Source organism: Erpetoichthys calabaricus, chromosome 1 (assembly GCF_900747795.2).
Source record: "Erpetoichthys calabaricus chromosome 1, fErpCal1.3, whole genome shotgun sequence".
Classification (NCBI taxonomy): domain Eukaryota; kingdom Metazoa; phylum Chordata; class Cladistia; order Polypteriformes; family Polypteridae; genus Erpetoichthys; species Erpetoichthys calabaricus.
Window position 1 is genome coordinate 50,569,427 of NC_041394.2, and position 26,040 is coordinate 50,595,466.

The 26,040-nt window shown below is 39.7% G+C and overlaps 1 protein-coding gene across 1 annotated transcript; it reads right to left on the bottom strand.

Annotated features, from left to right (window-relative positions):
• Positions 1-20,198: 20,198 nt before the first annotated feature.
• On the bottom strand, positions 20,199-26,040 carry LOC114645538 (gastrokine-1-like). The gene is made up of 6 exons (XM_028793384.2): positions 25,934-26,040; positions 25,749-25,805; positions 25,518-25,655; positions 22,794-22,904; positions 22,431-22,566; positions 20,199-20,400 (listed from the first exon to the last, which is right to left on the bottom strand). The coding sequence occupies exons 1-6, from the start codon at positions 25,940-25,942 to the stop codon at positions 20,306-20,308; spliced, it is 546 nt and encodes a 181-aa protein (XP_028649217.2). The 5' UTR covers positions 25,943-26,040; the 3' UTR covers positions 20,199-20,305.

Below are 26,040 nucleotides of genomic sequence, written 5' to 3' on the forward strand. Positions count from 1 at the left end.
CTCGACAATGACACACTCCAAAGGCAAACAGACAGTCATAAGAGATTATAAGAACATATTTGTCAATTTACTGAGGTGGAGGCATGTGCAAATGGCACAAAAGTTGTGTAAAGGCACTGATAAGAAAACAAGATATGAAAGTCACCTTACTGAAAGGCCCAGGTGGAAAGACTTGATAGGATGTGTTTTGTGTTTTTTTTGTTGACTGTGGTATGAAGTTTTTCTCCCATGGGATGACAATTACAGAGAGTATGGCTACAGTTAGAGAAAAAGCATTACTCATACATCCATCAGGTGCTGAATGTGCAGATTAAAATGACTCAATTTCCTAGATACAAAAAATTATGAAAAATTGTGGAAAGCTATTAGAAGTATGCCATTAGCAGCACAGAAAAGAGTGCTTCTATACAAACACTGTAAATATGATACATAGGGAAAGAAGTATATATGTGTTTTCTTTCTGGCAGTTCTTGAGCTCAGATGACATCTGTGCTTTACAGATTAGGAAGGTTACTATACATGTGGATGAAATGGGGCAGCGATACTGTGGCATCATGGTCACAGCATCAAATTGCTGATTCCTGAGATTCCTAACATCCATTCTAGATTAAGCTGTGATAAAGCACACCTTCAGCTAAGATAATTTCATCTTTCTTAGCATTTAATCACAGAATACTGTTTCTCACATGAAGAGAATTTAATTTTGCCATGGTGCTGTCATATATGTGATTATGTTGCCACATTTACAGGAACTGATTTAAAGGGGACAACAAGGAAAGTTCTGGGTGTTGCACACGAAGAAGACTATTAACTCCACTAGCGCCCTCCCCTTCCTGAACACTAAAGTATATCAGCCTCAGAAACCACTAACATAGCATCTCAGTTCGGAAGTACCAACTTGCAATGACTGCTGACGAAACGCCAGAGTTGTTTCATTGCACTTCATTTCCAGTCTGAGCCATGACAGCAATTTAAAGAGGTTTTCCCTCTGGGACACCAAACCTGCTTACGTCTCTGTTTTTTATTCTTTCATGATGTCTTTACTCTAGATTTGTAATTTCGTGAAGCATCAGTCTTCACATTTTGGCTTTGCTCCTCACTCTACTTCACATCTGTTTACATTCTGCCTCTTGAGACATTTCGAATCTCAACAGATCCTCACCCACTAACTGCCCTTTTATAGAATTACTAGCCATCCCACGCAGTTTCACCCTTGGAGTAGTGAAACAGGACAGTGAGGAGGTCCACCCAGCTCTCTACTCCTGACGTCACTCTTCCCCCTCCCCTCGGCCCGCAGCGTCAGTCTCGGATTAGCATGACTATATCGCTCCTGCAAGCGAACTATGATTCTTAGCGCAATGAGAGAAGTCGGAAAATCAACTGGAATGTTCAAGCAAATTATAGAAAAAAAAAGATCTAAATCCGTTAAGTAATTCTCTCGTTCGCTAACTAAGCGGAGTTAAGGTTACGCCCCGAGGCAGACGCGTGAGTGACGAGGGCTCCGCCCCCCTCCCCACAGCCAACTGTATATCTTTTAGGATTCATGCTAGTAAATCAGATCCACAAGTGAACTATGATACTTAGAGCAATGAGAAAGTTGTAAAATCAACGGAATGTTCAAGCAAATTATAGACAAAAACCCGATCAAAATCAGTGAAAGCGGACAGACATACAAATGGGTCTAAAAAACTATAAGAAATTTAGCGCATGGACCATGAAATTTTTAAAACCGTTTCTTAGCGAGCACCTATGGGCCAAGGGTTACCTACATTCCAAATTTCAAGTCCCAAGTCCTCATGGTTCGGGAGATTTCATGATGAGTGAGTCAGTGGTATTTAGCTTTTATATATACTGTATAGATTCCAAACTAAACACTTAAAAAGATTATTGTAATGTTTTGGCCTCTGTGACCAACTATTTTTGCTCAGATGGCAAATTCTTCTGCCACTCTTCTTTTCTTAATGGGTATGTTTTAGTGTCTGTAAAGGAAAAAATGAAGTTTACACTACCCAGTTATTCTACTATATATGCTATGGTAGAATTATCCTGTTTGTCAGCCCTCAGATCAGTCTCAAATGTTCACTTTAGTGCAGAGTAATTGCACCTTTTCTGATGTCCAGAATGAAATAATTAGACATGAAAAGATGAAGATACTGCTGTTATAAGTTGCATTATTGATATAATGAAATGCTGTAATGCTTTCTCACCCGAAGACGTTATGAAGAGATTCAACAAATCATGGGATATTTATAGCAAGTGGATTGTATAAAACAAACAATATGTTTGTTTTATTTTATGTGAAGTAGTCTGTGGATTATTTTAGCATTGTGTATAAGCAGCAAGAAGCAAAGTCATTAGGCAGAAACAACTCTGAAACCAATAACTCGTAACATTGTTTCCTTTAGGGCAGGGACTCTTAAACTTTTTATTCTGAGAAACAAATTAAGAAAATTGGTGACATGCTGGGACCCAGGAAGAAGATTATTACCATAATGACATCAGAGCTGTAAATAGATAAATAACAATGTCAGTGGAATAAAAAACAGGAAACATTTTTGTTTCCTTTCAAGGATATTTCTCACATGAATATTACTAAAATAGAAATGTGACAAGCAAACGTATTGTTAACAATAATCAAAAAGGGAATTGATTCCTGAGGTATGTCACTGCCAATGTAAATGCTTCATGTACGCTTTAGCATTTTTCTTTATGATAGGTGTGATGCAATGATTTGTGAAAGGATCTTATGAATGATATGACCAGTGGCAAAGACCAGAAGGAATTCAAAGAGATGGGGTGGCCCCATTAACAGTATTTTTTAATTACTAACAGACGGTCTGCAATACTTAAATCACTTACTCAAAACTCTTCACAAAGTTGGCACAACTTCAGTTTTTGTGGGCTAAGCTGTGAATCAGTTCTCATTGCTTTCATATAAAATTCAGTCAATGACTAAATGCCTCAAAATTCACGGATACTTTTCTTGCTCAAAATCCACCACCATCAAAACTTTGTTTTTAGAGGGTATTTTGCACATATTTACATATTGCTATCAAAACTATTAAACATTCATTCAAAACTACATTACTACAATTTGCGACATCGTAAAATAGATTGTAAAAATGACATTATTATAAAATAAATAAACACCTGACAGCAAAACACCTGGGGCCTCATGTATAACTCTGTGCGTAGAACTCACACTATAACATGGCGTAAGCACAAAAGCGGGAATGTGCGTATGCACAGAAAAATCCAGATGCAGGAATCTGTACGTACGCAAATTTCTACGTTCTTCCATTACATAAATCCTGATCAGCGTGAAAAGTAACGCACGTGCACGCGCCTTCTGTCCCGCCCCAACTCCTCCCAGAATTACGCCTCTTTGAATATGCAAATTAATATAAATAGCCTTCTGTGAAAAGACAATGGGAAAAGCACGGGGGGAAATATAAGAATTTCAGGGAATACCAAGTGGATGCAAAGGAAAAATGTACTGTTTGTTGGTTTAAACAGTGGTACAATCAACAAAAGGAAGTTGATCGAGTGACAGAGTGTCGGAGAAACTTGAAGGCTCAAGTTCACAAAGTCGCACAGTGCCCGAAATAAAAAAGAAATCACATATCAAAGTCACCGTGAAAAGGCGAGTCGTAGCCCACTGTCTGAGTGTCATATGAAAGCTTATTAGGGTACAGACAAAAAAAATAGGCACACAGAGGGAAAAAAGCAAGAAATGTCAACTTTAATTTTGAAATTTCTACTTTAATCACGTAGTTTATTTTGCCATTAAAGTAGAACATCATAAACTTCATCTTAAAATCGTTTAATTTACTAGTTTCTCAAATCCCATTGTAACTAAAGTGGCACATGAAATGCTTTGTTCTGTATTTGATCTTCTATGTGCTCTACATGTGTGAATCACTACCTGCTTCTTAAACGGGCTTTCTCTTTCTCCGACAGGACACATAATCCATTACATTCGTGATATTACAGCTCTCTGAATAAATAAAATACTGAGATGTATACGTGATATCTTTTTCATGATGATAGGAATGAAAGCATGTTATTAAACATGGGAACACGGTGGCTCAGAGCTTGTTCAAGTCTCACGCAAGAGGCTTGCTGCGCCATGCGCGACCTTCGATGAAATAATTTATTACAGAAGTACTGTCTCTTTCAAACGTACTAACCTCCAATTCCTGTCCTTACTTTTCCTTCTTCAAAAACCCAATCGCCACACAATCAGCTCTGTAATAGACGTGAAGCCATTTGTAAGCTTAAAACGCAGATTCTTCAAAACTTTTAAGGAACATTGAAATATCTTCGTAGTACATGTTTAATTATTATATCCGTCTATCCTTCCAGTGTCACGTCAGCACCAGCAATAATACAACGCAATGCAGGAACAATCCCTGAACTAGCTAGCGCTGCGGCACCGTGTCCTCACATATTTAATTATTAACAATACAGATTATTTAAATGAAGTTAAAGTTTTATCTGTATAATATAATCAACATATTTTGCTGCATTTCATCTTAAAAATGATACCGTCATCATATGTAAATACGCGCTTCATAAAGTGGAGCAGGTTGTGCAATATTATAACTGTAGTGTAAGTTTACAGTGAGGTGATTGTACTTATAAGTACAAACAGTTCTACAAGGAGCACTTGATGGACTGATTGAGTGCGTTTAGAGTTCTTGTTGTGAAACTGTTTCTATACCGCGAAGTCCGTACAGGGAAGTCTCTGAAGTGTTTTCCCGTGGCTCAGGCAGCGTCTGCTTCATGCTGTGTACCGATAATTCTCTTTCCGATCAGCTGCTGCTGTGATTCCCCACTCGGATACAGTGATATAAATACTCCGAGTGGTGCAGTGAGAGTAATATGGAAAAAGATGATCTGCTGTGGCAACCCTTAATGGGAGCAGCTGAAAGAAGAAGAAGATGCAGTGAAAGTTACAACGCTAAAGCAGTTATGGTATTTGGAATACTATGGCTATTCCCTGGACCATTATATTGCTGCAGGTTAATTACAATCAGATGCATTACACTAATAAACAATATGCAGTTAGTTTCAGTGTATTTATAAAGCCACGTCAGGAATGTGGATCTAAGAAAGGAAGGGTGATCACACAGGAACAGTAGCACTGCTTTGACGCTGGATGCTGCCAGTCTGCAAAACCGAGCGGAGAAATTGAGTACGCCATGGTATGAGGTACCGTGGAAATGTGAGTGGCTTTATGCCAAGTTTAGGTTTTATACATCGCGATTTGAGCGTGGAAACATTCGTACGCAACATTTCTGTGTGTACGCACCGTTTATACATGAGGCCCCTGGTTAGGTAATCAACTGAAATGGATACCTGATGTGTTTGGTCTTTATAATACAAATAAGCACATCGGGAATCCATTTCAGTTGATTATCTTGTACCGCTCTTAGAACCCTCCTAGAGTGGAAGCAAAGGAAAAAGAAAAAAAATAATCCGGGGCGAGAGTGACCAATACTACTTTCCTACTACACCACCCCAAGTATAGAGACACACAAGTGAAAGCAGGATTAAGTAAAAAACGATTATTGGAAGACGATACACACACTTACTGTAACAAAAAAACCCTATTTACTTACTATCACGCTGCAGTGCTTCCCACGCAACACAAATCACAGCACAAAACACTTAATCACATAAGATACTAATACAGTAATTTGAGCAAGAGAAAAAAAATGTATTCATAGTCCTTTAAATATTATCTGTATGGAATATCTAGCTCAGTCTGTGGTGGGTAATGAGGCGCTGACCATACCTCCTGTTCTGGGAAACGTACAGACCAACAGTTCCTGTGCTGACCCATCAGGTCCTCTCCCGAATACCTTTCACCATAAAGTAAAAATAATTTGTCTTGAAATGAACCCGGGTTCATCTTATGTTTTCCATGTGGTGTCAATCCTTTCCCTCTTGCCTTTTCCTGTGATGGCGTCCACTTCTCTCTTGGCTCTGCTCTTGTCCTCTCCTTTTTCCCACCACCCATTTACATACTGTTGGCTCCTCCCCATACAGTCTGTTGGCCCTCCAAGCCAGGTGCTCCCCACCCCCTGTACAATTAAGCCATTCCACTAATAACAGGAATGGGAAAAGGTACAAACTCACAGTGACGCACACATATTCCAGACAACCGTTACAACCAAACCAGGCGTTTTGCTGTCAGCTCATTTTCGACCATAAATAGTGAGGTCATCTTTGGAATAACTTCCTTTGTATCTAGTGTCTGGCGTCTGATCAGAGGGTTCAGGGGAGCGATAATGCCCCCTATCTATCACAATATATATATATATATATATATATATATATATATATATATATATATATATATATATATATATATATATATATATATATATTTTGACGGCATTCATAGTCTGAATTACAATCTGATTGTATGGGTGGTTACGAGAGGGAGTGCAGTAGAGTGTGTATGCCTGATGAGCCCAGAATTAGGGCGAAACACGTGTCGCGTACTCTTTGCATTATTTGACAGTAAACTATTTCAACCATATATATATATATATATATATATATATATATACTGTATATATATATATATATACTGTATATAAAATCCAACGTATATCTGTCCATCTGTCTGTATGTCTGTCCACTTTTCAGGAGAGAACTACTTAATAGATTTAGATTGGGTTTTTTTTCTATAATTTGCTTAACATTCTGGTTGATTCTGTGACTTCTCTCATCGCACTAAGTATCATAGTTTGCATGTGGTAGCGATTTATTTGCACAAATACGAGAGAGCAGCTGCGGGCTGAGGGTTGAATAGGGCCCTCCTCACTCACGCACCAGCTTCCGCTAGAGCTGGTCTATTTCTCACTACGTGTTGAAGTGTACCTTGCCTCCACTTGGCTAGCAATACCTGTTTGTTCAACAGACATTATCATCTACAGATTGTTAAGGAGTAACGGTTGATGTTTTTGAGAGAGAGATCAGAGCTACGTGTTTGTTACAGAGTAGCTGCTGATTGCCAGAAATATCAGGGCCACATGCATTTCTCCCCACATGGGGGACACTCTCCCGTTAAGAGCTGAACACAATCAGATATAGTGCCAACGTTTGACGTTGCAGCATACAGTATCTGCCTTCTGCTTGGCTAGAATTACATTTTTTTAAATTGATTTTTAAAGTTTGTCCTGTTTCACTACTATGTGGGCAGAGCCATGGGGGACAGCTAGTATTTTATGTAATGCTTTCTTTTGTTAGCATTTTGTAGGCCATTTTTTTGTATATGATGTAGTGTTTTTCGAGAAAGACTAATGTTTTGGTGACTGTAGTACATTTCGGAGGTGAAAAACTGTTTGGCCAAGCTTTGTGTTGGAGTTGCAGACTGTGTGCAGAGTTTTGAGACAGTGATTTTAGTACTGCAGAATGTCTCTTAGGAAATGAAAAAACTGCAAAATTGCTCTCAATTGATTTGACGTATTTCTCACGCCAAGAAATCATTCTCACAAGTGTTCACCAAATCCTCACAGAAAGAATGAATGTGGTCACAGCACACTCACATTTCCCTTTCCACATTCCCTTTGGCCAACTCTAAGCACTTTCTTCATGGTGTAGTACATTTTTCATTTGACTTTGGGAAACTCATCAATAACTGTTAGAACATTCATTGGTCAACTCAAAGACCAACTTGTCACACTGAAATAGCAGCTTATTGCTGTGAATGATAGCACATAAAACAATTCATAAACAAAGCTTTTGCATAATCCATGAACACAGGACAAAGCTTATGAGAAGATGTGTAGAGCAAATGTTTATAGTAGTGCTTCCTCTATGTCAGACATTTGAAAGCACGTGCTGTCTGCAGCGTCTCTGTCAGGTGCATATCCTCAGACTAATTAATCTCAAGCATATAAACTGCCTGTTTTGTCTTAGTAGAGTAATATTTTACTTTACTTTCCCCTTTTGTATTAAAATGTAGCCTTTATCAGAATGGGTCAAATCTCACAGACTTACCACAGTTTATAAGGTATTGTACCATATAACTTATCCCCACCTTCCCTTCTACATTTATAACCTCAGGCAATTAGGTTTAATAAAAGACAAGCAGGAGTTAAATTACAATTTAAATAATGTATTATTGATAATTTTCATAACTAATAACAAAATGCAAAGTACAAGTGAATACTGGCAACCATACAGCCTGATAAATGCTGATGTGTAGTTTTGGGTGGCACACAGACTTGATAGTTAATTAAAATGTCTCTAGTTAAGTTCTCATTTGTAGTCAGCTTTCTTCAGAACAGGCTGCATGCCTGTCTCAATATGGCTGCCAAGCTGTGGTCATCATTGTGTTGTCCTTTTCAGTTGATGGTGTGTGAGATGCTCCTTTATCAAGGATGGGTAAAGCAAGCAAATATATAGATTCTCTATATAGAGTCCAAACCCTACAGCTAATAGGGCATCATGTTACTTAAAGGGTTCTGATACAAGCCAATTACAAACAGCCATACTTCAAACCAATGGGGCACAGAATACCTTCACACCTGCCCCCAAAACCATTTGTTAAGGTGAAGCTTGCCAGCTAGACAGTCTGGCTTTCCTGTGGGGGTTGACTGAGAGAGTCCTGCAGAGAATCACTTGCCAAACTGGTTTGAGGCACTGTCGTAAAATTACACAGAGACTCAGTCCTAAAAGGGGGTGGAGGTACTTAAAAATACAAATAAAGACATACAAAATATTTATCAACTTATATGCAAAATGTCACACCACAACACTGCCCTTTGTGAGATACTGCAGTGTGTAGTGCTACATGGTTTGGCAAGCTGTCGCACAGGGACAAGGCATGGTGAGTGGATGGGGTATAAGAACACATGGAGGGTTAGGGAGACAGCCAAGAGTGGGTCCAGAAATTGTTGATCATAATGGGTTACTGAATGCACTCATTCCTGAAACTGAGAGAGAAGAGGTTGCACCAGGCCTGCCAAATGTTGTGGTGGTCTACGACAATATAAGCGTTCATCACTCTTCTCAAATAACAGCTTGGTTTGATGCACATTCAAGGAAGTTCAACTTGTTTCTGCCACCATATTCACCCTTCATTAACCCAATTGAGGAGATTTTTCCACATGGAGGTGGAGGACGTACAAGCACTGGCCTTGTAACCAAATGTCATTGCTAGAAGCATTGAGGGCTGGATGTGAAGTCGTAACACCTGAAGCATGTTGTGGGTGGGTGTGACATGCTAAAAGATTTTTTTCCACCTGTTTTTTGAAAGACAAACTATAAGGTGTCATGTGGATCCAGTTCTGTGGCCTGAAACCAAAGAAAGAATGAATGGCCCATGGGGAGGGGGGTCTGTTGATATTGTTTCATTTGTTTTTACTTGGTTAATAATTAAATATATACAGTAAATATGCTTTCTTTTGAATGTAGTATTTTTCTCAGTTAAAATAGATTTGTTTTTACAGAAAGTTTCCATTTCCTTTTTACTACATTATTTTTACTTGATGGATAAATATGTGTATATACTGTAAATACAGTAAATGTGTTCTTCAGTTGTGTATCATTATATTTTATTGGTTTCATGTTTGTCATGACAGTAGTATTCCAAAAGACAAGTTCTGACAAACAGAGAAAGAATATTGTGGTAAAAGTCTCTGCAAATGACAAGCATTGTGTTACTATTTGATTATTTGATCGCAGTGCTGTAGTGATTGATCAGCTTTGTGCATTTTGATGCCTTTTGCACAGCCATGACGCTGCTTTGAGAAATGTGTTAACTGTATTGGGAAATGCTTCCAAAGTTGTGAGATTGGTGTTTTTGGTGTGAGAAATGTGGCAAATTGATTGATAAAAACTGTGATAAGACAAGATAAGATAAGATTCCTTTATCGTCATTGCATAACACATACAATGATATTCCAGTACACTACCTGAAACAATGCTCAAAACTATAACTAAAAAAACACATCTAATATTTAATATTCTCACATATACAGATCACACATTACACAGCTGTTAGCATATGCAAAAAAATCTTTTAAATATTGCACAAGTTAAGATAAATAAATAAAAATGATGAATATGATATTTCACAGTTATGTCTATAAGGTGTGTGATTTCAGTACAGAATTCAGTGCTTTGTGGTAGAACTGTTCGTGAGTCTTGTGGTCCGTGCTCTACCATATATCTCTTCTCTGAGGGGAGAAGTTCAAACAGTTTGCATGCAGGGTGATACAATTCCGTTATGGTGCTGAATGTCTTCCGCAGATATCGAGAAGTGTAGTTAGGCAAAGGTATGTTGGTAATTTTCTCAGCTGTTTTTATGATTCTCCGCAGAGCTTTTTCGACAGCTGATGAGCTGTTGCCATACCACACGAGTATCCCATGAGTCACGACACGCTTAATGGAAGAAAAATAGAAAGACACCAGAAGCTTTTGTGGCAAGTCAACCTTCTTGAGACTTCTCAGGAAGTAAAGTTGCTGTTGTACTTTTTTAACCAGTGAGTTTGTGTTTATTGTCCATGTAAGATCTTCCGACATGCAGGTAACCAAGAACCGAAAACTAGAGACTCTCTCCATTCTCTTCGCTCTGTCACTGTTTATACACAGTGATTGATAGTCACCTTTCTTATTCCTGAAATCAATGATCAGTTCTTTAGTTTTTTTGGTGTTAAGTATCAAGTTATTATTGATGCACCAGTCTATCCCTGTAGGCAGACTCATCTCCATCAGTGATCAGCCCCACTATTGTTGTGCCGTCTGCAAATTTAATATTGGCATTGGTGTTATGGGCTGGTACGCAGTCCTATGTATACAGAGAGTTAAGCAAAGGGCTCAACACACGGCCTTGCGGTTCTCCTATGTTGACTGAAAAATGGGGAAGTGGTGGGAGCCCAACCTGACTGACTATAGCCAGTTTGTTAAAAAGTCCTGTATCCACATTCAGATGTTATGCTGGTAGGCCTAGAATGGACATCTTGGAAAACAGTCTGCTGGGTATGATGGTATTAAAAGCAGAACTGTAATCCACAAACAGCAGCTGTGCATATGTAATGTCATTTTTTTTTCAGTACTGAATCATATCAGGACTTGTGCCATGTTCATTTCCTGTATTGGTTTCATGTTTTTACTTAGTTAATAATTAAATGTATACAGTAAATATGTTCTCATGTGTCCCATTATTGTTTCGGTAAACAGAATGAGTTTAATGTAGTGTGTTTGTAAATGATGAACGGAATCTAACCATTTGTTGACTGTGATCAGCTTTGTCAATTTTGTAGTAACTGGTTCTGGTGTTTTAGGGCCTATGGCAGGGGTTGTGCTTCTGTTTTTGAGGACTGCATGAACTGTTTTGTGAAATGCTTTAGCGGTTGTGAGACTGATGTTTCTGATGTGAGAGTAAGAGATTTGATTTAGGAATATTTATGTCAGGTAGAATGCCAAGTGAGGGCCGGGTGGACTTTTGGCATTGGAACCCCTGAAGATTTTGTTTATTTTCTCCATCCTAATTGGAGTTTTTTTATGGTTTTGCTGCCCCCCAGGTCATCTGATTTTACCTTCCTTTGTTCTTACTTATTCTTTAATATTATTGCTAATCTTAAATGTTTTCTCTTCTTGTAATTTTCTTGTGTCATCTTGTAAAGTACTTTGAGCCACATTGTTGTATAAAAATGTGCTATATAAATAAATGTTGCTGTTATTGTTGTTGATGTGTGTACCATGTCCAACTGAGTGTGAAAAACTATCAGTTAAATTAGTGAGAGAAGATTATTACCTATTTTGTACACCATCAGGTGGGGTTGTGCCACAATGGCCCTTACTGCAGAAACACCACTGGCTCCTTCTAATTTTACTCATAACAACACTCCGCTGTTAATAACTACACAAAAAGTTATCCTCCTGTGAATTACAGTAAGAACAAAAATTAGTCACACATTCATTGCAAAGGTTCTGGACCTGACCTTGACAATGATGATTATTCCAAATTATTCTGCAAATTCTTATCCAAACTCATTTACATTTGAAAATAACCATGGCGGACCACCTCGAAGGGAATGTATCTCTTCCTGTTTGGGCTCAATGTTGCAATATTAGTACATTTAAAAAGTGAAGTATCTTATTTGTAAAAGAATTAAGAATTGTTTCTAATAGAGTGGGAATGAAGAAAGAAAGAAAGAAAGAAAGAAAGAAAGAAAGAAAGAAAGAAAGAAAGAAAGAAAGAAAGAAAGAAAGAAAGAAAGAAAGAAAGAAAGAAAGAAAGAAAGAAAGAAAGAAAGACCAGCTGACGAAGCTGAGTTCAACCCCCAGATAAACTCCAAGAACATACAGATTATACACTTTCAATTTTGGCATAAAGTCAAATGTCTGGATACAAACATGGACTTCAAGATGGGAACTTTATAGTCTGTAAAGTCACTTACACCTTAATCTGTTTTACTTTCAAGTGATCAGTATCAGTTTCATCAGATTGCCCATTGATACTTCAATATGACTCTCGTATCCAGTCGGGTGTGACACTCTCCCGTAAAGCTCTGCAAATATGAATATCAGCTGTGGAGACTTCACAATTTTATTCAACTTGTATCATGAATGGTTGTGTGACAAACAATGCCCAGATTGAGATGAATAATCATTTTTGTTCTAATGTGACCACCTCTAAAATAAATATAGGTATAGAAATCTGGGTGCACATATTAAAAGCTGCTGATTCATACATTAAACATATGTAAAAAGTGGCTGAATAGCAGTTTCAATTAAGCAGCTGAAAAAAGAAGTTTCTTCCGTTAAATAAAGAAACAGTACATGTTAAAGGGGCATTAATTCAAACTCAGAAATAGCGCACGAACACAAAGTGATCAACAAAAATCACTGATTAAAGTAGGTCTGTATTTGAACTGCTCATCATCCAGATAGTTTACATTCACGACAGGGATAGCTCCATTAAGAACTGGTGTTTTATTTGAACAGCATCGCGAGGATGTCTAAGAAGCAGACAAAAACAGCACTGTTGTTTATTGTGTGGGCTCCATTTGCTTTCATTTTTTTTGCCATGTATACATGCTACACATGTCCCTATTAGGGACTTTGAAAATCTGGTCACACTGTAATTTACCGTCAGAGTGCCACATTCACCTGCTATCCACAATGGTATGTTGCTGCAATAAAGTTGGCCTTTTATTTCTGTTATTCCCTAACAGTTGTCAAATCTGAACAGCTTTGCAAGTCTCATTTCATGGAGATTTACTACACTAGACATGCTCAAGCAAAGAAGGAGTTACAAAATGGCTTTATTTATTTATTTAGGTTATGTTAATTGGAAATTGAATATGGCGTAAGTGATTGAGAGTGAGAGTGGCCTGTTTTCAGCCTTTTGCCCCGTCCTGATGGGATAGCCTCTGGCCCCCACAACCCTGAAATGGATTGAGAAAGTTCTAGAACCGACCTACTGACCTTGATCTACTGACGGTTGCAATGCCCACTACAGTCCTTCAACGCACCTGAATGTTGAGCCATGCGTACACACGTGCGCTTAGGAAGCAGCCAACAAGCCCGGAGGTGAGTGAAAGATCGCGAGACAAAGGGGTAGTATGAGGTACTAATGCCTCTCTCTTTTTTTCACCAAAATTAATGAAGAAAAACAGTAATTAAATTCACTCACCGACAGTCCTGGATTTCCAAAATGGCTCCTCTTCCGTTTCATCATTTCCACCTCCGACTCTCATGGACGATGCTACTTCCGGGCGTGTCTTGATATCATCACTTCTGGCCCTACCAGATGATGTCACTTCTGCCCACATCACTTCCGGCAAAGTCACCCCCACACAATGACATCACTTCCTGTCGCCTCATGATGACATCACTTCTGGTTGCACAGTCAAGACGTAATTTCCACCACTACTTCCTTCTGGTCACCATTTTCTATAAATACTCACTTTCAACTGTTTTGTATCATCAACGCTTATGGATTTGATCACTATTGCATTTTTTTTCTGAAGATCACCGAACATTATTCAGGGACAATTCCCCAACTTTTATTTTTCTCTTGAGTGAGAATTATTTCCTACAGTACATTTTCTAACTTTTTTTTTGTAAACTATTTTTTTGATATCCAGTAAAGCACTTTGAGCTACATCCTGCATATGCAAATGTTTTATAGAAATAAATGGTATTGTTGTTGTAGAGAAAGAAACGAACACACACAAATACCACAACAGATCAACATGCACTGAGGCAAGTTCAAATTGCCTCAAGTTCAAATTCAAGTTAAAGTTTTATTTGTCATTCCAGCCATATCTATAATATAGTGTGATGAAAATTGCATTACTCAAGACCAGAAAATGTGCAAAAAGAGAAAAGGAAAAACCACAAAAAAAGTAAACCAAGATAGTCCTAAATTCACAAAGCACAACCAATACTTAATGTAAAATAGTTAATTAAATAATACAGCTAAAAATAAATATGTGTATAAAAACTGCCCTATTATGTGCAAGTTACAGAGAGTTTAGCAGTCTTATTGTCTATGGAAAGAAGCTATTGCAAATTCTGGCTGTTCTTGATTTTATGGAGCGATGTCTTGAACCAGATGGCAAGAGATCGAACAGCTCATGAGAGGGGTGTGAGGAGTCTCTCACAATGTAGAGGACTTTCTTCTTGCATCTGTCCTTAAAAATGTCCTCAATGGAGGGGAGAAAGACTCCAATAGCCCTCTCAGCCATCCTGGCCAAACGTTGCAGAGTCTTCCTGTCAGACACAATGCAGTTTCCAAACCAGTATGTGATGCAGTTCATCAGAACACTCTCAGTAGTGCCCCAATAGAAGGTGGTGAGGAAGAGGGACTCTCACTCACTTCATACTCCTAAGCAAGTGCAACCTCTTCTGAGCTTTCTTGACCTGATGTGTGGTATTGAGAGTGCAGGAGAGATCTTCAGTGACATAGATATCCGAAAATTTTGTGCTGCTGACCATCTTCAAAGGGGGGCCACTGATATGCAATGGGAATATTCAGTCTTTGTTCTGAAGTCCACAATCAACTCTGTTGTCTTGTTGTCATTAAGATACAGAATGTTGTCCCCTCACCAGCTCACAAACTGTTCCAACTCTGCCCTGTAAGATGTTTCACCTACTATTATTGTATCATCAGCAAATTTAATGAGTTAATTTGCGTTGGATTTGGCAGTAGAGTCATGTCTTAGCAGAATAACCCAGCCACAGGGGATGCACAAACCAGTGTGTATCTTCACGCTGGTTCCAAGCCCGGATAAATGGGGAGGGTTACATCAGGAAGGGCATCTGGTGGAAAATTTTGCCAAATCAATATGCAGACAACAATACAGATTTTCATACCGGATCGGCCAAGGCCCAGGTTAACAACAGCAGCCACCAGTACTGTTAGCCAACTGGGTGCTGGCGGAAATTGGGCTACTATAGGCTGAAGAAGGAGAAGAAGGGGGGGAAGATGTGTCCGGAGGCAGGAGGAGAGGAGGAAGGTAAAGAGAGTGGAACTGAGGGTAGAAACTTTGAATGTTGGCAGCATGACTGGTAAGGGGAGAGAGTTAGCTGATATGATGGAGAGAAGGAAGGTTGATATATTGTGTGTGCAAGAGACTAAATGGAAAGGAAATAACGCCAGGTGGATCAGAGGTGGATTCAAATTGTTCTATCATGGTGTGGATGGGAGGAGAAATGGGGTAGGTGTTATTCTGAAGGAACAGTATGTCAAGAGTGTTTTGGAGGTGAAAAGAGTGTCAGACAAAGTAATTATTATGAAGATGGAAATTGGAGGTGTGATATGATTGCTGTTAGTGCATATACATATGCAAGTTGGGTGTGTGATGGATGAGAAAGAAGACTTCTGGAGTAAGCTGGATGAAGTGTCCCAAGGGACAAAGAGTGGTGATTGGAGTGGATTTCAATGGACATGTTGGCAAAGGGAACAGAGGAGACAAGAATGTGATGGGTAGGTATGGTGTGAAGGAGAGGAATGAAGAAGGTCAGATGATAGTGGATTTTGCAAAAAGGATGGACATGGCTGTGGTGGATACATATTTTAAGAAGAGTGAGGAACATAGGGTGACATACAAGAGGGGAGGAAGATGCACACAGGTAGATTATATGCTATGCAGGAGGGTTAATCTGAAGGAGATTGAAGACTGCAAAGTGATGGCAGGGAAAAGCGTAGTTAGGCAGCATAAGATGGTGGTCTGTAGGATGACGTTGGAGATCAAGAAGAGGAGGAGAGTGAGGGCAGAACCAAGATTCAAATGGTGGAAGTTGAAAAAGGAAGGCTGCAAAGTTGAGTTCAGGGAGGCAGTAAGACAGGCACTGGGTGGCAGTTCAGAGTTACCAGACAGCTGGGCAACTACAGCAGAAGTAGTAAGGGTGACAGCAAGAAGGGTGGTTAGTGTGACATCTGGACAGAGGAAGGAAGAAAAGGTGCTGGAATGAGGACGTACAGGAGAGTATACAGAAGAAGAGGTTGGCGAAGAAGTGGGATAGTCAGAGAGATGCAGAAAGTAGACAAGAGAACAAGGAGATAAGGTGCAAGGTGAAGAAAGAGGTGGCGAAGGCTAAAGAAAAGGCGTATGATGAGTTGTATGAGAGGTTGGACACTAGGGAGGGAGAAAAGGACCTGTACCGATTGGCTAGACAGAGGGACCGAGCTGGAAAAGATGTGCAGCAGGTTAGGGTGATAGATGATAAAGATGGAAACATACTCACAAGTGAGGACGATGTGCTGAGCAGATGGAAAGAGTATTTTGAGAGGCTGATGAATGAAGAGAATGAGAGAGAAAGAAGGCTGGATGATGTGGAAATAGTGAATCAGGAAGTGCAACGGATTAGCAGGGAGGAAATAAGGACAGCTATGAAGAGGATGAAGAATGGAAAAGCAGTTGGTCCAGATGACATACCTGTGGAACCATGGAGGTGTTTAGGAGAGATGGCAGTGGAGTTTTAACCAGATTGTTTAATGGAATCTTGGAGAGTAAGAGGATGCCTGAGGATTGGAGAAGTGTACTGGTACAGAGTTTTAAGAATAAGGGAGATGTGCAGAGCTGTAGTAACTACAGGGGGATAAAATTGATGAGCCACAGCATGAAGTTATGGGAAAGAGTAGTGGAAGCTCAGTTAAGAAGGGAGGTGATGATTAGTGAGCAGCACACTCAGGCAAGGAAAGAGCACCACAGATGTTATGTTTGCTCTGAGAGTGTTGATGGAAAAGTATAGAGAAGGCCAGAAGGAGTTGCATTGCGTCTTTGTGGACCTGGAGAAAGCATATGACAGGGTGCCTCGAGAGGAGTTGTGGTATTGTATGAGGAAGTCGGTAGTGGCAGAGAAGTATGTAAGAGTGGTACAGGATATGTACAAGTGAAGTGTGACAGTGGTGAGGTCTCCGGTAGGAGTGACAGATGCATTCATCATAGAGGGGGATTACATCAGGCATCAGTCCTGAGCCCTTAATTATTTGCAATGGTGATAGACAAGTTGACAGACGAGATTAAGGAGGAGTCCCCGTGGACTATGATGTTTGCTGATGACATTGTGATCTGTAGTGAGAGTAGGGAGCAGGTTGAGGAGACCCTGCAGAGGTGGAGATATGATCTAGAGAGGAGAGGAATGAAGATCAGTATGAAAAGACAGAATACATGTGTGTGAATGAGAGGGAGGTCAGTGGAATGGTGAGGATGCAGGGAGTAGAGTTGGCAAAGGTGAATGTGCTTTAAATACTTGGGATCAACAGTAAAGAGTAACAGGGATTTTGGAAGAGAGATGAATAAGAGAATGCAGGCAGGGTGGAATGGGTGGAGAAGAGTGTCAGGAGTAATTTGTGACAGGTATCACCAAGAGTGAAAGGGAAGGTCTATAGGACGGTAGTGAGACCAGCTATGTTATATTGGTTGGAAATGGTGGCACTGACCAAAAAACAGGAGACAGAGCTGGAGGTGGCAGAGTTAAAGATGCTAAGATTTGCATTGGATGTGACAAGGATGGACAGGATTAGAAATGAGTACATTAGAGGGTCAGCTCAGGTTGGATGGTTGGGAGACAAAGTCAGAGAGGCGAGACTGTGTTTGTGTGGACATGTGCAGATGAGAGATGCTGGGTATATTGGGAAAATGATACTAAGAATAGAGCTGCCAGGCAAGAGGAGAAGAGGAAGTTCTAAGAGGAGGTTTTTGGATGTGGTAAGAGGACATGCAGGTGATGGGTGTAACAGAGCAAAATGCAGCAGACTGGAAGATATGGAAAAAAATGATCCACTGTAGCAACCTCTAACGGAAACAGCTGAAAGAAGAAGAAATCGTGTATTAGCAGAGTAATGAGCAATGGACTGAGCACACAGTCTTGAGGGGCCCCCAACCTCAGTCTGATGGTGTGCAATATCTTAGCGCTCCTATCTATCTATTTATGAATCTATGTGTTTATGAAGCTTGTTTACTCCATTTGACCCAATGTGTTTAGCTTCAAATTAAATATTATTGAAGTTGTTCACTTGATTCAATTTCTTCTTCAATTCACTGTACATTTATTTTTGTACATATGTTATCTGAAATGCAAAGTCAACTGCCTTATTCACTCATTCATCAATAAGAATGGTATTTCCCATGCCGCTAAGAAAGGACATTTTGATATACTGATATGTAGGGGTAACCCCCCGCCTCCCCCAGCAACGGAAAAACTGAAAATATCAAAAATGCTTTTACTGGTTTGATTGAGATTTGGTGACATTATACAAAAAAAAAGAAAATTAGCCCACCATTGTTTTTAAAATTAGTTAATAATTATTGATAATATGCTAACATACAACAGAAACAACTGACGGAACAAACAGCAGCACTAAGCAATAGGGTGAGAGGACAGCTGAAGAAAGAGTGGTGTCTTAGCCAGGAAAAAGAGAGACATGATCATGTTTGACATGCACACTCAGGTGGCAAATGGAAAGGGAAAGTTTGGTGAAGCTCAAGGAGGATACAAAGCTCAATGGTTAGGAAGTGCTATAAACCTCGAGTCCAGGGTGCCATGGTTATGAACCTAGGTGTTACGCCATTAGGAGCAAAAAGGGAGGAAGAGAGAAGTAGAGGCAAAAGTGGTGTCCTCGGGCTCAAGACAAAGACAAGCCTGGGTGGGGTGTCTTCAGAGACTTAACTCCCTGATGTATTCAGAACAGCCCCTGATCTTTTTTCGATTATATACTGTACATGCTCAATTATAGTAAACTTCTGATATTTTTGGCCATCATAAATAATGTAGCCATGTTATGAATATATGCAAAACCCCCAAGGGACCTCACCCTGCTCTTGGAATTTATATACTGTACACAGTGTATACTGTCACACAGTGTCAGCAGCAGGATTCAAACCCACAACATCAGGGTTTGAGGTTCAAAGCTTTAACTACTACTCCACACTGCCTGCCATTAATAATAGCCCTTTGTTAAAAAAAAAAATAGAAATATGGTATACAGAAAAGTAAGTGGTTAGTGACATCCAACAACACTATAACTGATACCCATTGTTTTATGAAATGCCCAGAGCGTAGCCAGGTAACACAGCTAGGATTATGTAAATTAAGCATTTCAATTAGTTGAATCATATTCTAAAATCTTCCATTGAGGGATTCACTAAAGTGAAATTTACATGAAAGTACTATGTGGACGTTTCCTTACCAATTTTTTAAATCTTATATTTGACCCAACACTTTAGTTTTTTTATATTATTAAGTTGATTGAAAGTCTATTAGCAGCATTATAAATGTGTCCCTATATCCTTCATTTTGCAACGCTCAAATGATTAATTTTCCCGGTCTTGTTATGTCAAGAGGGCATTTGAAGTCAGGTGCCACCCTGTAACATGACTGCAGGATTGTATTTTGTGCACATCCTGATTATTTTTACCTCATTTTCACTCTCTTGTCCCGTTAGCACATTTACATGTATTTAGCTGATACTGTAACCCAAATTACAAGCACTGTTCATACTGCAGGTAATTCCATGTTTGTGCCCTTTGAGTGCTGGCAACACCGTACAGTGGATCTGTGATGGGCACTGAGCTGGCTGGCAGCCTTGAGCTTTATTTTTTCCTCTTCTTTTTCTGTTTTAAAGTATTATGTGACAGGCTGAAGCACAAAAGATGGTGTTCTTTACATGACAAATCCATTGAGCAGCTTTCTGTAGATCCATTTTATGTAAAAAAATACACTTTGAAGCATGATATTTTATTGATAGGAATTTATTTTATACATATGAGAAAGTTTTTTGTTTTTTAATATGCAATAATGTTCATAATTAGAATGAACATTTTCTTTAATAAGCATCAACATGCCCACAGAGACCAACATCAAATAAGAAGAGGATGTTTAGATTAGCACAGGCTCCAATTCCAATGAAGAACATGTTACCTGTAAGACAAAAAGGAGTCCAAGTACAGTATGTTAGAATGCATCCATCCATTTTCCAACCCGCTGAATCCGAACACAGGGTCACTCTGGAGCCAATCCCAGGGCACAAGGCAGGACCGTGCAGGGTGCCAACCCACCGCAGGACACACACAAACACACTAGGGCCAATTTAGAAACACCAAACCACCAAACCTGCATGTCTTTGGACTGTGGGAGGAAACTGGAGCACCCGGAGGAAACCCACGCAGACACGGAGAGAACATGCAAACTCCACACAGGGAGGACCCGGGAAGCGAACCCGGGTCTCCTAACTGTGAGGCAGCAGCACTACCACTGTGCCACCATGCTGCCCTGTTAGAATGCAGTGATCCTTTATCCGTATATACAACAATCCATTCATTCACTGAACGCGCAGCTCAAATCACTTCATTGTTGAATAGCGTTAAACCTCTGGAGGTCCACTGTCAGTAATAATAGACAAAGTGACCTAGGCCAACTGACCCTTCTAGGCATTCTACTATATCATAAGTACATGGTGAGCAGTGCAATAAGAAGGAGATTAAATATTTCACTTGTGTACTTTTAGTTTAACTGCCCTTTATGCTTCATAATTCAAACCTTAATTTCTTAATGTTCTACTTGAAAACAAAACGCCATGTATTACCACCCATCTATTCATCTTCCTAACCCACTTATCCAGGGTATTCAAGGCAGGAACAACACCCGGACTGAGCAGCAGTTCATCACAGGGTGAACACACATATGCACCAGGTCATCTCAAGTCAAATCAACATGTTTCCACACCCACCACACAACGAAAGAGCCCGGGATCCCGGTTGGTAACCCCCCTCCCCAGGCAGACACACGGTCCAGTCCTACCCTCCAAAAATGACCATCTATCTGCTGCAGCCAAGTGTTATGTGGGGGTCCCCTTGCCCATGTCCAACTGCTCAGGTCCTCAACATGCACCAGGGGTCAATTAAACGACACCAGTTCACCTAACCGGCATGTCTTTGGACTGTGTGAGGAAAATATAGAACCTGCAAGGAACCCACATGGACACTGGGAAATCATGCAAACTCCACATTTAGGGAGCTTCTACATCATGTTGTGATGCAGCAGGGCTACCACTGCACCACCATGTAGTATCTCACAATACTTATATACATGTAGATAGATAGATAGATAGATAGATAGATAGATAGATAGATAGATAGATAGATAGATAGATAGATAGATAGATAGATAGATAGATAGATAGATAGATAGATAGATAGATAGATAGATAGATAGATAGATAGATGCTTTATTAATTCTGAATGAAACTGAAGTATTATGAGATATTAATTACAATTTAACATCAGTGCTTTGTTAGGTTATCTATTCTATTTCAGTAAAGACATACCTGTTTAGGCCGCACTCACAAAGCATTTTAGGATGGTGTTGCCATAGCATTTACACATTTTTTTAGAGGAACCACTGACCTCAGATTACAGTACAACGATAGAGCATTATACTGTAAATAGCTTCCCAGTAACGCTCCCTATAAATTGCCTCAAAATTGTCTGGAAATGGAAGGACAGATGCAACAGTTTGGGTGTCAGAAGGAGAGTGGCCTGAGTGAAGAGATCAGGGGAGGTGAGAGTGAGAGCACATTTGTGAATTTAAAAGATGGACAGTCTTCTTAGGCTTAGTGAAGAAAATTAAAACTGTGTTTTTGTGGTAGGTGTATGTTTTTTTCACAAGTGCAGCATTAGTAACATCAGAAGTGTGTACATTGTAGGGATATTTTGCAGCAACATCTGAATAATACTCAAATGGATACACTGGGGTTTATATCTCAGTGATAAAAAAATAAACATTCAGTTGATGCCAAAGCCATTCAAATCTCCCTTTCTCAGGATCAAATAAATACCTCCCATATACCTAGTAGTAATACAAGTGGAGGGTCAGTGAGTGTCATCCTTGGTCCAGACTATTCACTTTTAAGCACTGTAAAAGTAAATAAAATAAAAAGACATCATACTCACCGACTTGTTCTTGAGCCCAATAGGATGGCAGTCCTTGGCAAAGGGCTTGAACTGGTGCACCTAAATTGGACTGGTCCTTGATGGGATCAGGGCTGATGTTGTACTGCACTGATGGAGGAGGGGGTCCCTGTTTGTTCTGTAAGGGAAGCAAAATCAGAGCTCAAAATCAGTTGATCAATAAATAGATCAAGTAGACCATAAATCAATCAATCAGCCAATCAGTTAGTCAGTGGAGATGAACGTAAAATGAGAAACAGTCACTCAGATTAACTGAAAAAATAATCTTATGGATCACAGTGCCAGTCTCCACAGCTGGTTATCTGTCTTAAGACCCACTGGCTCAGCTCTGTGAAGGTGACAAACCTTTCTGCTCTCCATAGCACTGCTCAGCTTCTCTAGAGATGGGATTGTGGCCCGGTTCATCCTGGAAATGAAGCAGGATTTCTGGCTGAAGGATCTGTAGGCAACGATTCCCTGTGGATAAAAACAAGAAAAAGAAAAAATCAGAAAGGTAGAGATTTTTATTTCTGCTAAATTAGGAACGTTTCACAAGGGTATTCATCCATTGTAGCACTTGCTTTATACTGAAGTGGACTTGACGAAATCCATTCTCTGGAAGTATAACATTCGAGCTGACCTAACAGGATATCAAGAGTTATACTTAAAATGAGTTCAGTGTAACACTGACAAATAATTAATTGCAAAAAGATGAACAGGGTATCCAGGGAAGCCAAAATAACATGTCTTACAGTATTTAACCTAAAATCTACATTTAGTATGTATAGCACTTTTAAAAATATTAATAATAATTCTTTTCTCACTTCTCAAAGTGCTTTTCATAGTGGGGGGGGGGGAACCACTTTGATTACCTCTAATGTGTAGCATCCACCTGGATGATGTGACGGCAGCCATTTTTGCACCAGTACACTCACCACACGTTAGATGTTAGGTGGTGAAGTGGTGAGAGAGAAACAATTATAGTGAGGGGATGAGTAGGGGGCCAGAATGACCAGGCCTTAGTGAGCAATTTAGCCTGGACATTGGGATACTCCCTACGCCTTATCAAGGATGCCCAAGGATCTTTCATGACCACAGAGAGTCAGGATTAAATGTTAAAATTATACAAAGTTATTGTCTGTCTGTATACCTGCACTGTTATCAATCTTTAATTTAATATTTTTTTTGTATCAGTATGCTGCTGCTGGAGTATATGAATTTCCCCCTTGGGATTAAAGTATCTATCTATCTATCTATCTATCTATCTATCTATCTATCTATCTATCTATCTATCTATCTATCTATCTATCTATCTATCTATCTATCTATCTATCTATCTATCTATCTATCTATCTATCTATCTATCTATCTATCTATCTATCTATCTATCTATCTATCTATCTATCTATCTATTTTTTAGAGGGAGGCCCCATGTTAGACTGCAGACTACAGGCAGGCTGCTGGCAGGCTGACGGTCTGTAGCCTCCTCTCACCAAGAATAAAGAACTTGATTTTTATTTTATCTTGGTGTCCGTTTCCCGTTGTTAAAAACTTCAGCGTCCACAGGGTCCACATTGAGACCACAAGGTAATTGCCCCCTGCTGGCCTCTACAACACCTCTTTTATGGCAATTATTAACAGAATAATTCAATTTATAAATGGATGTGGCATAAAGTTTAAATCACTGACTACAATGTGTACGTTTAGTGTTTGCAGTTATCTATTTCAGGTAATTCTCAAAGTATTGAGAACAGCAGTTTAGTAAAAAACACACACACACACACACAACTAAGGAGAAAGCAGGACTGAAGTGAGTGTGTGAGTGAGTGGGTCCCACAACGGACTGGTGGTCTGTCCCATGGAGTAAGCGGTTTTGAAAATGAGAGGAGGTAATATAATAAATTCTAACATAGACTGGTAAGGTGGTGAGTGTTTGGTGTTCCTGTCTCACAGTTCCATCAATGATGGTTCAAATCCTACACCTGGTCCTCATCTGTGTTGAGTGGGCATGTTCTTCTCTTTTCTGTGCGGATTTTTCTCCCATATTCTAGTGAGAAGTCAAGCAAATTGACACCTTTTAATGGCCAACTAAAAAGATTACAATATGCAAGCTTTCGAGGGAACTCAGGCCCCTTCTTCAGGCAAGATGTAATACAGAAACTGGAGTTCCCTGTGTTTATATACACACTTTAGGACAAGAAACAACATTGGAAAACCTTTAAGTGAGACATCTTAAATGTAAAAAATTAATAGACATCTTCAGGCTAAGATTAAGCATTAAGCAAGAGAGGAGAACAATGTATAGTGAAGACCTTTGGATAAGATAACTATCCAACAAAGTCTTCCAAATTTCGTAAAACTTACAAATTTGGTCAAATGGTGAGATTAAGTTGGCTCCCGTGTTAGGCAGTGCATGAGTGGACCTTGGAATAGAACAGAACACTTGGTCCCCCCCTTGTTCAAAATAAAACCATAATAGGCTGCAGCCCCCCAAAACCCAAAATTAGTTTGAGAATGTACAGTGAGTTTGTATGCATAGTTTATTCAACTTCTAAATATTAACATTGGCGTCTTGATTTAAAAGATTTTGTTTACATGTTGGCTGTAGATATTTACATCCATCCATTATCCAACCCACTATATCCTAACTACAGGGTCACGGGGGTCTGCTGGAGCCAATCCAAGCCAACACAGGGTGCAAGGCAGGAAACAAACCCCGGGCAGGGCGCCAAACACCGCAGGGCACACACACCAAGCACACACTAGGGACAATTTCGGATCACCAATGCACCTAACTTGCATATCTTTGGACTGTGGGAGGAAACCCACACAGACACGGGGAGAACATGCAAACAACACACAGGGAGGACCCGGGAAGCGAACCCAGATCTCCTAACTGTGAGGCAGCAGCACTACCACTGTGCCACCTGTGTAGATATTTAATAACTTAAAATGCAGAATATGTTCTTCACTCACATAAACAATTATTTTTTCATTTTCTTTGTTTTTCCTTTAAACTACACCACAATTTTCTGAAAATCACAGCTCTAATTCTCTCAAACTAGATTTGCAAAGACTTATGGTACGTACGGTCTTATAATCAAGGATGGCGGTGTAAGAGTTCTTGCCAGCTCCCAGATTCACTGTGGCGGTCTGTTCCTGCTTATTGATCACCAGAGAGTGGTGAACTGGTTTGCCAGATTTATCATGGTCAGTGAGAGATGCTCCCTAGAATAATAAAATGAAGAAATGAAAGGTACCTTATAATAAATTCTTCTTCATTAAAACCTTTAAATTCTGTCGAATGGAAAGCAGACTTACCTCGTCTGCCAAGCCCAAAGACAGGCAGGCACCAAGAAGAGCAACAACAGCAATAATCTGCAAGAAATAGCCATGACAGTCAGCATTCTTTTCATATTTGTAATGACCTCAAGGACGACAGCCTTGTAATGACAAGAAGTCTAAGCAGCTCACAGTTCACAAGATCAGCGCTCATTCATTCCTACCTTCAGCATTGTCCCTGTGGTCCTGTGACACCGGAGTGAAGATGTGTGCCGCTTTTCCTTTTCGCACCCTGATATATACTCACTTCTGACAATGACACACTCAAAAG